Source organism: Lonchura striata, chromosome 30, assembly GCF_050655825.1.
Source record: "Lonchura striata isolate lonStrDom1 chromosome 30, ASM5065582v1, whole genome shotgun sequence".
Taxonomy (NCBI): domain Eukaryota; kingdom Metazoa; phylum Chordata; class Aves; order Passeriformes; family Estrildidae; genus Lonchura; species Lonchura striata.
The window spans coordinates 3,617,453-3,633,867 of record NC_140732.1 but is presented as its reverse complement, the minus strand read 5'-3'; the positions used below and the strand labels follow the sequence as shown (position 1 = coordinate 3,633,867).

At 48.3% G+C, this 16,415-nt stretch overlaps 1 protein-coding gene across 1 annotated transcript; it reads right to left on the bottom strand.

Moving 5' to 3' along the window:
- Nucleotides 1–305: 305 nt before the first annotated feature.
- LOC144247278 (TOG array regulator of axonemal microtubules protein 2-like) lies at nucleotides 306–14,876 on the bottom strand. Its single transcript, XM_085563117.1, has 11 exons — nucleotides 14,722–14,876; nucleotides 12,962–13,067; nucleotides 12,166–12,401; nucleotides 10,754–10,906; nucleotides 9,479–9,596; nucleotides 8,432–8,535; nucleotides 6,824–7,028; nucleotides 4,707–4,923; nucleotides 3,566–3,652; nucleotides 1,116–1,343; nucleotides 306–457 (listed from the first exon to the last, which is right to left on the bottom strand). Exons 1-11 carry the CDS (start codon nucleotides 14,874–14,876, stop codon nucleotides 306–308), a joined length of 1,761 nt encoding a protein of 586 aa, XP_085419243.1.
- Nucleotides 14,877–16,415: the final 1,539 nt, after the last annotated feature.

Genomic DNA, 16,415 nt, shown 5'->3' with positions numbered 1-16,415 from the left:
AAACACATTATTCAAAACTATGAGAACATATGTACATCTCTAACTATACTAAAAGAAATCTATAAAAGTCTATAAAAATCTATAAAATTCTATAAATTTCAATAAAATTCTATATAGTTCTAAAAATGCTATGAATCCTATTCTTGAAACATTCTGCGGACGTTGGGAAGCTTCTTCCTGAGCCTGGAGGAAACAAATCTCTTCCGGACTGCAGGCAAGGACTTTATGGAAGAACATAAGTACATCTCTAACTATACCAGAAGAATTCTATAAAATTCTATATAGTTCTAAAAATGCTATAAAGCCTAGTCTTGAGACATTTGTTGGATGGTGGGTAGCTTCTTCCTGAGCTTGGAGGAAAGAGAGCTCTTCTGGACTGCAGGCAAGGACTTGGTGGTAAAGGGGACATAGAAGGTGTCCAGAGAAAACTTCTTGGTATCCCTACGACCAGTCAGATCTGCAAAGTGGAGAGACCAAGGGTAACAGAGGCCACAGTGCAAACCTAAAGCATATAAAGCTCCAGATTTCATGGGACAGACTCCTTGGAATCTTCTAAGGAGCTGCAGGGAAGCATGCTGCTGCTGGCAGCCCCTTGAAGCAGGCCCGGGGAAAACCCTGACCCGCTTCCACAGGGCTGCCACAGGAACAGCCTGGCCTCTGGGCTGCCCTGGGACAGCAGGGAGCCCAGAGCCCTGTGCTTTCCAGGAATGGCTCAGCTGCACATGCAGCCTCCTGCTCCTCTCCCTGCCCCACAGCTGAGCACTTGCAGAGCACAGCTGATTGCAGGGGCACATGCAGGGCACAGCTGTTCCCTGGCAATGTGCACAGGCTCTCTGGGCTGCCACAAGAGCCTTCCTCCCACCAGAGAGCGGCCCAGCTCCCCCCTCACCTTTTTGTGAGGCTGAGCCATGCTCAGTCTTCACATTGTCCTCATTGTTTGGAGTTGCTTCAGGGCTCCCATTTCATGACGATGAAGGGCGATGGAGAGAGCGGGGGTAGATGCACACCCTTCCTTAGTGTTTTGTCATTTTTGGCAGACGTAAATAAAGTCACATCCGGAGGTGTCCAAGTCAGAACTTTGTCATCTTTCCGGAGAACATGAGACCTTCACCAGCCCAAAATGTCAGAGAGGTTTTCCTGCACGCGTGGAGGCTTGCTGGCTGCACACTTCTTCAGCTTGGTGCCCATCACCTCGTAGAGGGCCAAGGCAAGCCTGGTGGCCACCGTGCGGACGCTGGCGCTTCGGACAGGCAGCGCCTTGTTCTCCAGGAAGGACCAGAGCACGGGCAGGGCGTAGCGCTCGACGACTTCAGGGCTCCTGGCATAAACCCACTCCACAAGCACTGCCGGGAGAGAGGCACAGCTTCTTACCCACCAGCCTCCATGCAAACAAGGGTCTACCTCTGCCTTTGCTTCTTGGAAGCCTTTCTGGCTAACATCAGCAAAATAGCACACAGAGCCCCATGATCCAGAAACGGGCAAAGCCGCTGATCATCCTTGAAACTGAACCACCAATACCTCAGGACTAATTTCTCCAAACAGAGCCTTGTCCCTGTGGCAGACTTTGTACTTTTACTAAATTATTTCACAATTTGTTTCTGCATGAACAATGAATGAAATATCAAATTGCCTTTTATTTCCATTTAGAAGTTGTCTAAACCCACACTGAAGATTTGGAAATGCACTGTAAGGAGGCAGTTGAGTGATTTCTAATAAAGGGGGTGATTCCATTTTGTAACTTCCATGTAAAGTGCCAGAAGTCTTATCTGACTCCCCTTTGCTCAGTGGCACACAGCAAAGGGCAGTATTAGAACACACTTCAAAGCCCCAGCCCACCAGAGATGGCAGCTGCTTGACAGCTGCCTTAGAAACATCGGTGACTAGCCGGTGTCTTTGGCAGAATGCTTTTGTGCCTTTCAACACGGAGCTGTTTCAAACCTCAGCATGTCTTAGGGAATTACCCAGACCCCACTGCCATGGAATTTGAGCATCTTCATGTTTTAATGGCAGTTCCCCTCCAAATGTTAGTGGCATTTTTTCTTACAATGTGCACTGAAATAGGGGCATAGAGAAAGAAAAATGCTACACAGGGGACTGAAATGTAATCAGAAGGCAAGTGTTTTCTCACATTGTCTCTGAAATCTGCTCTCTGCTCATTTTCTGGACTGAACTATATCAAAAACAGACAAAAATTTGCTAACAACAGGCTCCTTGCATGGCAGATTTGACTGAGGGGTTAAAACCTGAAATGCTAGGGAGACCAGTCTTATTTTCTGATCAGACAAAAAGTTATCTAGTAGCTACTTATTATTCTGTGGTGGAAGAGACTTCATTTTCTCTATGCTGTTAATCCACCAGCAGTCATCAACACTGAAACAGCTCCTGAAAGTACCCAAAACCAATCCTGCTAAGCAGGAAACGGGTAATGGTCCACATTTCAAAATGAGACTTCATTTGAGTTGAAATGCAAATAAAGTCATTGGTCACGACAGAACTTCAGAAAGAGCTATCTGTTCCCACTAAACCTGAGTGAGGACATTTGCACTTTCTAAAGTAGTCCTCATTTTTGTTCATTCCTTTATTTGAAAAAGAGATCAAAATAACTGCAAAACTATATTCCCTGTTCCTGGGGATCTACTTGATTCAAATGCTCTTTGATGGTGGTTTGAAAGAGCCTTTGACATTCCCAATCGCTGAACATGCCCTGTTCAGATTCATAAGGAAGACACAAAGACTATGAAACCTTCTATTTAAAGATGCTGGCATAATTAGCAGTGCCATTAGCCCCAGTTAAAGCAAGGCTATCAGTCGTCTTCTCTACTGTATGTTGAGATTGTCATTTTTCCAATCCTTGGCTACTGCTGACACAGCAAGCTCCTCTGAGGAATCAATTCTCAGCTGCATTTGTAGCATTGTGGACAGTGCTGACACAGGAAGAGGCTGTTTGCACAGCCTGAAATGCTCAGTGCAGTGCCATTTTCACAGCACAGGCAGGCAGCCTCAGCACTCTGCTTCTGCCCCTCTGCCCCCAAAGGCTGCCTTGCACTAAATCCATGCAAGGATAAGTGTGATAGACTCTAACAGAGTATCTGATAGAGTGAGATACACTCTGTGTGGTGAGTTTTGACCTAAGCTGTGACCCCAAGGCTCCGCATGCTTCAGCCTCAAAACTTTCCAAGAGCAAAACAAGAATTCTGTGAGAACAAAATAAACTGATCCCCTGAAACAGCATTTTTCACCATTTTTCCTAAAGGCTCACAGATGTCCCTGAGGCTCCAAGAGAGGAGCCAGCTGGGCTATTTTTAGCCCCTTCCTATCCTGGAGGTGGGTTCTGAGATGTCCCCGTGAGAGCTCAGCCCCCAGGCCCAGCGCCGCCCCCATCTCAGATGCTGCACAGCTCTGCAGCAGCCAGGGAAACCTGCCAGAGACACCTGCCCTGGGTATTGGGCAGGAGGGACAAGCTCAGCACCTCCTGCTGTGGCGGAGCTACTCTACTGTCCATTCCCAGGCATTCCCTGTAAATAATCCCCTAGAGGACCTCTTGGCTTAGAAGGGGAGGCCATACCTGTGATACACTCCGTGACAGCCAGCAGAGCTTCGCCATTCAGTTGGCTCCATTGGTTGCTGAGCTCTTTCATCAGTGATACTTTATCTACAAGTGAAACACACGTTTCTGCTTACTCTTCTGAGGTCATAGCAGAAAGGACAGTGGGGAGGGAAAGGGCAGGGGCAATCCCATTTTATAAAAGAAAGTCATATTCTGCTGATTTTTGAATCCTTTTCTTCTTTCCTGCCAGCCTACTTGGCAGGGTTAAAAGTTCCAAAAGAAAAGCTCTCCTTTCACATTTGAAAATCCAAAGTTGTCTTCTGTACCAGGAGCTAAGTTAACACATTTCACATCAGGCACCTCAAGAGTTCAGTTTCATGTAAGCACTGAAAAGGTTTTGCATCCCACAGTAAAAAGGAAGAACTCCATCCTTGGGACACAGAAAGGCACTGAGTCAGGCAGTTCATGAATTCACAGAGCAGCTGAGGTGGAGAAGGTGGAAACACCCCTTGAAGACCTGCCTCCTCACCACTCAATTTTTCAGGCATTTTCAGAGCTGACAACAATCTGTGTGGCAAAGGAATTTAGAGCAGCCCTTGTCTATGTAGGTGTTTGCTAGAGCCACCTTGCCCCATGCAAAACAACATGTGGAACAAGGCATGATTGACAGCTGGATTTAGACCAGTTTGTTCGAAGGAAATGAACTTGGTGAATCCTAAGTTCCCCTTTGAAAAAAGAAGACAAAGAAGAAAGGTGGAAAATAGGCAGCTAATGCCTATCATGTAGAGCCTTCCAGGTGGCTGCTCTGCAGAAGCTCTGATGGGCTGGTGTCCCTTCATGCCAACAGCAAAGCTGTTCATTTGGGAAGTCAGATGGGGCCCAAGCAAACTTTGCCTCTGAATTGTAGCAAAGCTGTAGTCCAGGACTTTGTCTTCAGATCAGCAGCACAGAGCCAAGGGCTCCTGGGACTTTTGGGAATTGCTGATCACATTCAAGCCTGTTGGAGGACTGGTTCCTAAGGACTGCACCTCCAAAGCTTCTGTGGGTGTCTGCGAGAGCCTTCCACAGACAACAGCAGCTGTCAAGGCACTCAGCGTTCTCTTGTGTCGCAGAGACAGAGACGCAGTTGAGGAGAGTCCATGCTGGGGCTCAGCCTCACCTAAATGAGCAATGGATCCTTCCAGCGCTCTCACAGCTGCGGCATGAATCCCGGGATCCTTTGAGTTTAGATTCTTTGTTATTCCTTCCACCAAACGGATGATCACGGGGCTCAGGGCATCTTCCAGGAGGCCTATGATTTCTGCCAGCACGTCCAGCGCCTTCTGCCTCACTCTCTTATGCGTGTCACATAGTCTCAGGTCAAAATAATCAAAAATCTGTGAAGAGAACAAATAACATGAGAACTTGATTAAAATGACCTTGTTTGAAGAGGGGGTGTGGAAATGAGCACTCAGCAATGTCAAAGGTGAAAGTGATCCTTTCTGTCAGGTCAGCCCTTGCATGCACAATTGCAATGTTTTCCTGTGGGCCTCTCGCTGGAATGGTTCTGCAACCTCATGCTGGTTGAAAGATTTTCATCTGTTTTAAAGAGGTTTAGTTGGGGACAGGAGAGTTCCTATGATGTTTCTCCCCAGCTATAAATCATTCAATCAATTCCCTTTATTAACTGATAAGACTACCTTTGCTTTACAAGAGTGGAAGCTGATATTTACAATGCCCGGGTTTCTATACAGTTGCCTCAAGTACTGAGGGCAATTATGATTCTGCCAAAACTATGGCTGGAGGAGATCTAGGTTTTATTTTGTTTGTCTCAGAACCTGTGTCTGGAGATGGGCAGGGCTCTGATCAACTCTTCCAGGACTCAGACCATTTCTCTAACTAACAGGTAGACTTCTAAAATGCAATGTGCTGTACAGCTCTCATTAGAGCAGGCTCAGTCCCTTGAAAGCCCATTATCAGGCACCAGTTTCTGGAAGAAGGGGAAAAAGCATCTACTGGGAGGAGAAAGGATAGCTCTGTCCTTAACTGTTTTCCTCCTTTTCCAAAGAGAAAAAAAAAAAGCCCCCCTGTGGGAACTCAAAATGTCTCTCAGACATTTTTAGAGGTTCCAGGCCTTGGTCAGAAGCATTCTAGACCCTGGCAGACAGCTGAAAAACAACTGTGATTTTGAGTTTGAGCCATGGAATGAATTACCAACTTTGGAGGTGGAACAAGCAATCACAAAAGGTTAGATAGTATAGTATAAGTAGTCACAAAGTAGAGGGGAAATTTTTTAGTATTGTACAGGGGGGTTTTAGCACATGTACAGGGGGGTTTTCACTTTGTACATGGGGGTCAGAAGTTCTAAGATGGAGGAAAGTGGGCTGAACCCATCCTTCTTCCTTCTTCTTCCTTACCTCCATGTTTTTGGTGATGTTGGCACTCATAGATTGGTTTAGAGTAGAAAAACACTTAGCAACGTAGGTAGTAGGTATTGGGGAATAATTGTAAACATGTTATACGTAATATATCTTATAAAAGATAGCAGCAACCCTGGGCGGAGAGAGAGACGAAGAAGACAGCAGATAGAGAGGATGCCAGGGTGTGTGTGTGCCTCTACCCAGGCCACTGATCAAATAGCTGCAGTCCAAGAACATAATCTGTTAGATAACTAGCAATAAACTGCCTTGAGACCGAACAGCTAAGCCTGCGGAGTTTTTCTTTGGAAGCACGGGTTGGAGGAGGAATTTCACCACCACATGTGGCCCCAAAACAAGGCTGGGGTTCCCACACCCCCCAAGAAGGGTGAGCACCATCTTTACCTAGAGGAATAGGGACAAGGATGGAAATGAGTAGCCAGAGCTGTGCCTGTGCCAGACAAGATGGAGTTTCCAGAAGTATCCTTTAAAAACATTTAGTTGAAACCAACCCAGCCTGAAACATCTCTTCCCCACTCAAACCCATTTTTTGTCCAGAGAATAAGTGCCATTATTGCTTTCAATGGCTGGATTCCCTTCACATAACCCAACTGGCAGTAGGAGACAGCAGCAGTTAAACCAGCAGGAAATTCTGTCATCATCTGATCAACAGCATCAATATAGAAAGCTGCCAGACAAATACAGCTGGACTGAAAAAACTTGTCCTGAAGCCTGGACCTGAATTCAATTTCTCTGGGTAAGAGGGACCAGCCTGTCCCGAAGAGCCAGGATGTCCTGCCAAGACACACTGAATTAACTTTACTTCCCCAGGCCTGGGAAAGGAGCTGATGGAATGGAACAATGAAGATACCCTACATACTTGGACAATGTTAGTGGAGATGAGCTGGGGTTTGGTTTTGGACAGGTCTAGGAGGAGTGCCACTCCTTCCATCCGTGTCTGAAACTCCTTGGCTTCCAGGAGAAGGTAAAGCTTCTGGAGCGGCTTCATCTCTTCCACAGCTGGAGGTAACGTGACCTGGGCTTTTGCACGGTGTAGGAGGCGTCCATCAGAGGTAGACTCCACCCTGGAAAATAAAACCAAATTAGGACCTGTTGGTAATAATAGCTTCAGTTAATTGTGACCAAAACATCTTGAGGAGCTTTCCTAGTGATGTCATTTCAAGCTAGAATATCATGAGGCTCTGAAGAACAACGTGAGCCTCACGCCAGTCATTACAGGAGACAATCTGCAAGTAACATTCTCACACTGCTCACTCAGAAACACCAAGGATGAGCTGCATCTGATCTATCTTCAGATGACTTCCAAGGCGAACTGCTCACATTGCTTTGTGGGGAAAGATAGACGCTACTTCCAAGTTTAAATGCCTCCTCATATGGGAGGTGTGTGTCTTATAATAAGGAAACACATCATTCTGGAGAAGTGTCTCTACACCAGGCATGACAATCTGGAAAAGTAGCTCAGATGCATTTGAACAGATGAACAGGGGCGTATCTGAAGGGTCCAGAAAAGCAGTAACAGAGATAAAAACAGAAGCCAGACATGCCAGAACTACGCTCACATTTTGTTTGCTTCCCTAGAGACCAGATCCACAGCTTAACAAACCCACTGGGAACAATTCTCCTGGATCAACCTGTCTCTTCCATGAGCATGGGCAGATGCAAGCCATGCTACTGAGACATGTGGTCACTTTCCTGCCACCGCTGAGCGGGACAGCTCTAAATAAATCCCCTCTGTTATCAGAGGAGAACAGGCACAAGCAGCTCTGCCACTAGCATGAAGAGACAGCAAGAACCAAATTCCTGTCTTAAACGCTGATTGCAGCACAGGGGGAAATAAACCAAACATGCTGTCCATCAAGTAAACTATATGAAGGACAGGAATATCAAGACAAAAAGTCCACATTGAGGCACCTGTTGGCCAAAGTTGCTCAGGAATTCCCTTACTACTACTACTGCTACTACTACTCAAACGTCATACTGTTTGAGGGTAAAAAAGCCATGAATCAGCCAGGCCAAACCACATGGATGAGAACTGTATCTTTGGGGAATGGCATCTTGTTTCAAGACTGGGACTTCTCATTAAAACACCCATCTACAAAAAGACAAAAGACTACACTGGGATTTAAAAAGAACACCCTGGTTGCATTTCCTTGTCCCAAGTCAGGCAGCAGAAACCTGGCCCTCTTCGAGCCTCCACAACACTGCCCTTGCCACTGCACTGGATGGTCTGAGCTGTTACCAATGGGTGTCTTTTGTTGCCCAGTTTTTGTGGAAGCCTTCCAGAGAAGTTGTGTTCAGCATAATGCAGAAGTGGACAATTTTTATCCTAGAGCATTTGTAGGGAAAGGAAAGAATCTCTGGCACTGGTCATCTCCAGCAGAAAGATTTTCCTGAGGAAGAGGCATGTAAAGCACATGTCATGTGCTTTGTCACATCTAACAAAAGTGCTCCCATCTGACAAAAGTACCGATTGCTAGAAGGCGATGTGGCCTGGGGCTTCTTTGAGCCGTCGCTCCTCTTCTTCACCAGGTTCTTCACAGATGGGCGTTCAGCCTTCTGGTTTTCCATCCCCTACAAAGACATCAAGAAACTCCATGAATCTTTAGAATTCAAAATAGGGAATTCCTGGATTAAAACACAAGTTAGAACCAGGACCACTGCTACCAAGGCTTAAGGAAACATTTCCTAACTTACAGAAATAAATGGAGCAGAGATTCAGTGATGCCAACTCTTTGTTTACAATAGCCCAAGGCAGGTTATGGGTGCTGTCATACGGCAGTGAGCAGCAGTCTAAAATCCTAAATTCATTATTCTTGAGCATAAATGGGAATAATGCAAACTGGTAGGCAATGAGTGTTCTCAATGGAAGCAGCAGATTTGGACTCCTTGGGGGTTGGCCCACTATTTGGTTCAACACTTACTCTCCCTGCTCCTGCACAAAGTCACACTCCCTTCTATAATGTAGATAAAAAGAAGAAAATCCCCCCCAAACAAACAAACTATTTTCCACTGGATGCTGATGGATTCACCAAGCCTCTTCCAGCTCCACAAGGCTTGACAGCAGGGAAGATATTCCCAAAAGACCAACAGTAATTATAGCAATTAGGTTTGACTTGGACATCTTTTGTATATTTGGAAATGTCCTTGGCACCACTACTTCTGGTGTCTTTTGCAAAGACACTGTTATCCTCAGAAGCACTATTCTCACTTAACTGCTTGACTGGGGGCAGAGTAGGGAGAGCCCGTGGGGCCTTGCCCTTGGATGTAAACCCATTTTCTCCTCTTTCCCTTTCCACTTTGTGATATTCAAAGAATTCAAAGCCCCACTTTTTCCCAAATAATATCAGTTCCTCTGTGGTCTGCAGATGAACAGGCTGGGGATTAACAGCTCATTCCAGGAGCAAAATGATGCAGCAGAAGAGGAATGAGGTAAAGACACATCGAGTATGTTTGATCTCATATTAGCAGTGGCAATACTTGCACAAAGGAGACACTGCTTCTGCCAAGCACTTACTTTCTTCTTAATTCTTGCCAGGATATCTTCCAGGTCATGGGTGGAAAGAGATTGTTCCAAAAACTTCTTAAATTTTGGATTATTCAGCAGCATCTTCACCATCTCCTGTCCATAATGCCTAAGGAAGGAAGGAAGACAGGAAATGAAAAGTGAACAAAGGAAGAGTGTTAACAGAAGCAGCTGATACCTTAAACTGATCAGGTGCAATCCTTGCAAGAGAAGGCATTACCTACTCAGCAAAGAGGGACATTTGCTTCACTGGACACTGCACAGTGTTGTCAGCTGAACACAAGGGACAAGAGGAGAATGTGGGGCCACAAAAAAATACCATTTCACTCTGAAACTGTGGGTGTGCTTCTGTGGGATCAAAGGATCCCAGGGAACAGGCAAAACACATCTGCTTTGTTGTCAGAGCCTATTAGCAATGTCCTGCTGCCATTGCACAATAATTTGCCTTTCTTTCACTGGCAGGGAAGCCGGAACAAAACACCTCATGCTTGCTTTGGATTATTCTATACTATATAGAATAATCAGGGGCATGGGCAGATAGTTGCTCTGGTGTCCCTGGCAGCTATTAATGGGAATTTCATCATCAAAGTAAGGGGATTTTGGTGGTTTGGGTTGGTTTTGCCACTAGGAAATGACAGATTTCTTCAAGAAGAAATTTGGAGGTCACTGAGCCACAGATAACAGCATTCTACAAACCTGCAGAAGTAGTTTAGAAAGACTGAATACATAGGCTAAAGACCTCTGAAATATTTCTAGGGAAGTCTTAGGTTAATGTGAAATAGATGTTTAGGATCCTTCAGTGATGAAGCCAACACTTTGCCTTTATCGTGTGCACCTAAGGCCAGTCAAAACTTTTTGACTGGCTAATCAGAGCTCTTTTGATCTCAGTAAAGAATCCTTCAAGTCACAGGAAGTTGGCAATGCTCTTTCTTGGTGGCCAAGCTCAGGTTACCCACTACAGTCATTTCCCCAGGCCATCCAGAGCAGTGGTCACAGCACCAAGGCTGACAGAGATCAAGAAGTGTTTGGACAATACTCTCAGGCACATGGAGTAACTCTTGGGGTGTCCTGCACACAACCAGGAGCTGGACTTGATGACCCCGATGGGTCCTTTCAAACTCAGCATATTCCATGATTCTGTGACCCTTATCCACACTGTGAGGTAACTTAATGTAACCTTTAGTTTCCACTCCTTTGTAGTTTTACCCTTTATAGCCAGACACAAAACCATGTTCCCGTTTTGGGAGGTGAAATGAAGATCATTACCTTGTGTCCTGGTGACAGTCCTGAGCAAGTGTCCCTGCCACGTGTGCCAGTGTCTCAGCCCTGGGTGTGCCTGCCAGCTTCGTGACTCCAATTCTCTGCACCAAGGACAGGAGGAGCTCGGCCGCGCACTTCCGCACCTGGACGTAGCGGCTCCTGGGAAGAAGAGAGCAAACCCTGGGCACAGGGAGAAGGAACAAGAGCAGCACAGGCCTTGGCCAGAGCCTGCTCCCTGTCCTTGCTGGGGGAAGGAGGCCTGGGCTCTCCCTGCAACTTCAGACACCTGTAGAAGGTTCTGTCCTCAGATAAACACAACGTTAGCAGGGAAAACACGCTGTGGGGCGGGAAGTTGCCGATATCCAGCAATGCAGCCTCTGTCTTTTATAAAGATTGGCAAGGGATACATCTGAGTGTTTTGACCCTATTCCAAAGCTGAGGAAAGGGTGGCAGGCATTTTGGCCAGGTTGTCCTGATCTAGAGACTGTCTCTTGGGAACTGTCAGGCCCAGCACCAACACTTAAGGCAGCATTTTCTTCAGCTGTCCCGTTGCACTCAGCCTGTGAAGGTGCCTGTCAAGTGATTCATCATCTCAAGGCTAAGCTGAAATATCAGTTTGAATGGAAAGTAGAGCTCTCAGGCCAGGACAGTCATACAAGCCTCCTTTTGGCAGGAGCTGCACCTGCTGTGCAGGCAGTGCCACACCCAGCACATTCTGCCCCATGTGCTGCACGCCCCAGCAAGTACCCTCCGTATTTCTCACGTTAATTGAATCATGAGGATACGTGGTTTTTCCCAGCACTGCAAAATACCCAACAGCGCTCACAGCGGTAATTGCAAATGTTTTCCCTCTTCCCAAAAAAGCACAAGGCTTTCTCCTTGGCCTTTGCAGGCACTTTCATTTCCCCAGTGGTCACCAGGTCTAGGAAAAGCTGACAGACTGGGAGAACTCCAGGAAGCAGCAGGAAGCTGAGTCAGAGGAACTTTAGACTGGATATTAGGAAAAGGTTTTTCACCCAGAGGGTGGTTGGGCACTGGAACAGGCTCCCCAGGGCAGTGGTCACAGCATCAAGCCTGACAGAGTCCAAGAAGCATTTGGACAACAATCTCAGGCACTTGGTGTGAGCCTTGGGCCCTTCTGTGCAAGGCCAGGAGCTGGACTCAATGGTCCTGATGGGCCCCTTCCAACTGCCCCTATTCTACAGATCTGTGATTCTGAGAACTAAGAGGCTGCAGCAGGGCAGAAATAGGTGACAAGAGGAAAGAAATGAGGTTGAAAGAGAATCAAGTCCCTGAGTTCACAGAAGACCCAGGATACAGGACCCTTCCCTGCGACCATTCCCATTCTCTCTCTCTCACCCCTTCCCCCACCCACACAGGAGAAGGTGAAGAATATCACTCAAAGAAGAAGAACCTACTTGGCTCCCTTGTCCATGAGAACAGTCATTGCTCGTGCAGGAGTCACCTTCTCTACCATGATGGCCAGGGCCTGACAGGCTGCCTTCTGAACAAACTCTGGGGAGTTCCACACCATGTGGAGAAGGACCGGAGCAACCTCATCCACCTCGGAATCCATGTCCTTCCTCAAGAGTGCAAACAGCTCTCCCAGAGTGACGATTGCAGAGCAAGACAGCTTTGACCGCAGGCTGGTCACCTGGGGAAGTCATGAGGGGAAACATAAGAATCACCTTGAAAAGAAAACCAGTTGCCTTAGACAAAACTCCCGGGAAATCACAACACCTCCCACTGTGTCCAGAGGAGCAAAAAAGCACAGTAAGAGCAGAAGAGCCCAAGCACAGAAAGGTACCTCCTCTGGCACCAATTTCTGCCCTCAGACCTGCTTACTACAGGCCTAAAAAATATATTTCACTAAAGTGTGCTACTTGACCCTTCTGTAATAGCAACTGCTTTGATTTTAGGGCCTTTTGTTTGAAAAAGAAGCAATTAACGCAAGGGCTGCTTTCAAACCATAAAGGCACAAGTCATAAAGATAAAAGACTCAGGTGCTCCTGTTCAAAAAAGCAACAGCTGTAGTTGAAGCACTCAGACAGGAAACACAAAACACAGGCTCAGGTCTACAGACTAATTTGCAGTGTTGAATTACAGCTTGGGCAGAGAAGGCACACCCTGAGCACACATGGAGATGAGCGAGCACACAGCTACTCTACACACTGTGTATGAAGTGTGGGGGACAATTCAGAACAATGTTCTCACCTCGCTGGTAACTGCCAAGCAAATCTCACGAAGTCGACAAAGCAGGACTTCTGAATGGGACTCAGCCAGCTGTTTGATGATGCAGAGTCCCTTCTCCTTCATCTCCCTGAAAGGCAAGTACCAAAAAGATGGATTTTTCTCTAGCCAAGAGCTAGGCAGCACCCTCTGAAATGACCAGGCTGGCAGCTCAGTCAAACCATGGGAGGTGCTTTTCATAGCGTAGTTAATGAAATCATAGACTCAGGATGCTGTGGCTGTCAAAAGCATACAAAACTCCAAGAGGCAAACAGGGGGGTGTCAGAGTCTTCATTTGTGGCCTTTCTGAAAACCTCTGGCACACCAAGTCTCTCTGTCACTACTTCCTAGAAGTTGTGAGGCCAGGCCATGCTGCTGTTTCTTGTCACGTCCCTGTACCTGTCCCTGAGACACAGTCCCATGGGGCTGTTCCTGGGACATTTTCCTTCTTTGTCAGCCCCAGCAGGCAGTTCAGCAGGGAGAGTCTGCGCTGCCACTCTGGAGCCAAGTTTCCACTCTATAGTCTCGGCCTGTGTGTCACCTACTCCACTGCACTGCACACTTTCCCCCAAAAAGCATCAGAGTGTCCCAGAACGGTTCCACCCCTGGGCAAGAACTGTTGAAACCCTGGCTTTTCCCAAAACACTCCTACCTAAAACAACCCCCACAACAGCAACATGTTATTTAAGAGGTGCAAACAACTCTATCTCTCAGCACTTGCTTTGCGCAGGCTCTCAGGTACAGGAAGGTCTGAGGGCTGCAGCACAGGGCTGGTGACCGATCCCACGGGCACCCCTGGGTGTCCTCCAGACCCCCACACCTGCAGGAGCTCTCTGCACCTCACAGGGCACCAAAGAGAAAGGGGAAGAGGAAGCAGAAGAGAAAAGGCAAAGCAAAGGCGACTGCACAAGGAGGCAGATTTTTCATGCTTATCCCAGTGGGAATGGAGGCCTTATCCCCCTGTGTGAATGAAGCATCCAGCAGAGAGTGGATGCTAACCCAGACATCACAAAGAGAACCAGTATCACCTGGCATTTGTAGAGTTATCACCTCTGGGCCTCCTTCTGTCTGTGTAAAATGTTGGGACACATTGTGAGTATTGACAAAACATCTCAGGCCCATATGAAGCAGTGAGAAGGAAAAGTTGAATTCCAAAAATGCAAGGCTCCTAGAGGATTTTCTTTCTTTTTCCTTCTCTTCTGCCATGAGCTCTTCAGAAGTAATGACAGACTGAGGGACTTGAAAGCACAACTCAGTCGGTTTCTCAGAAAGAGGAACTCCCTGAAGCTGCTTCTGGGACTGCCATGCAGGAGGTCACAGGGAGACCCTGTCACCTGCCATTGCTGGCAGCAGTGGGAGCAGAGAGGAATCTTACTCAGTCCCACTGGCCTAGTGGCCCAAGGCACCCAAACCTGCACTCCAAACTGCTGCCATCCTGCTTCTCCCTTCAGCCAGCAAATCATGTCGTTCCAGGGCCTTCTCTCTCCCCTCAAGATTTCCTTTGCAGCCCCGTGGAGCAGCAGGCAAAGCGAGGAAGCAGCACGGACCTGCTGCAGCTGGAGCACTGCTGCAGAGCAAGGCTGAGAAAAGGCTGCTCTCAAATCTTGATCCTCTCAGTGCTCTGCAGTGGTTTCACCAGTGCCCTTCGGCCCTCTGGGCTCTCGGGGCTCAGAGGCAGCAGCAAGACTCACTTCTAACCAACCTTAATGCTAAGAGGGACGCAGCGTGAACGGGGCCTTTCTTACCAGTCGTCGCTGCCGAGCGAGGACAGTGCCTCCTGCAAGGACTGCTGTGGGTCTGCAGAGGCCGTGTCCTTCTGCCCAGTCCCACGGCGCGGCTGCTCTCGGCGCTGGGCACCAGCGGCCGTCTGCGAGGTCACTGTAAGGACAGGGTCGGCCATGGGCGCTGCAGCCCCGGGCAGGGCACCCCGCCATGGAGCGGCCTGCAGCCCATCTCCCAGCCAGGGCTCCCTGGGCACACACGGGCACTGGGGCAGAGGCTTCCCTGCTGCCTGGCGCCTTGGGCTCCTTGCTTTCCCCCAGCCTCCCCGGCTGGGCACAGCTCCAGGCTGAACCTGACCATGGCCCCGCAGCGCCAGCTCCCCAGTGCCACAGGGGCCACAGCCAGCGGCAGGTTCCTGCGGCCGCAGAGCTCCCGCTCCCTGCCAGACAGGGCCGGCAGCAGGGCTGGCCAGCCAGGAGGGAGCCCCTCAGGTGCCTCTCTTGTCTCAGCGCCCTGATTTCCCCCAGCCCTGGGGATGGGGCACTCTGCAACTCCCTGAGGAGAAACCTGCAGCTGCCTGGCCACAGCACCGAGCCAAGGCTGAACAGCCCAGCCCTGCTGGGCCCGGCTCAATCCCCACGGAGCAGCTGCCAGGGAACAGCCACACCTGACCCTTCCCACCTGACAGTGCCTCTGCCTCCACTGACCTCAAATATCCTAGACAGCAGCCAGCTGAGTGTACATACATTTAGCCTGCTATTGGGAAGGGAGTAATTTATGGATTTGCTTCTTTCCAAGCATCATGAACCTTTACTCTTTCAGAGGTACACACTTGCTGTATTTCAAAGATGCTGAGGTGAAATTTATTTGTCACCAAATGGATGTGTTTGCATACTGTGCACTGCCTAAGCTTTCTCTTGCAATTTCCAGTCTAGATGGTTGATAAAAAAGCCTTCCAAATGCAAACTGGGGAAAAAAGAATGCGAACACCGATGCAAATTGTTGGCAGACGCACTCTCTTGATAAAAAGCTGCATGCAGAGCCGGACAGCAGCACAGGCAGAGGGCCCAGATGGTGAGTGCACAACTGATCCTGGTGGTTCTCGTAGGTGCACGGTGAACACACCCTGGCAGGCTGCCCTGCAGCTCATCCCTGCAGTCACAGCAGCCTCCTGGCACCAGTTATCCAGATGGGCAAAAGGCAGAGCTTAGGCCTTTACCCCGATTTCATTCAGCTCAACTTTCCAATGGATTTCTAGAACCAACTGCTACAGTACTACCAAGCTGGAGTAACTCCAAAGTAGATTTGATGTTCAATCTCAGGACAGGCTATGGACCCGAGGTGCCAGCTGTTCTGCCTGAGGCAGGAGGCAGTTTGTGCTCCTTGTGCAAGGAAAAACCCGTGCAGGGAAAAAGCTGCCAGGGAGCAGGCTTACCTGTGGAGTTGCGTGGGAAGCTGCCATCCCCATGGATGGTGGACGTACTGGGCAGTAAGGGCACGTTGTCCTTCACAACCTGCTTCTTCAAGTCGCTACCAGGCTGTTTTCTCTGCCCACTAGCAGCTGTGCCATCGACAGGTGGTAGCCTAAAGCCTGCAGGGACCAAAGAGGAGCTTGTAAGTGGAGGGTGCTGGGCAGGGTGACAGTCGAAAGTCCAAGGAAACTCGCTGGAGGTGGGTAACATCTCTGTTATCCCAAAGAACTTCAAGTATAACAATG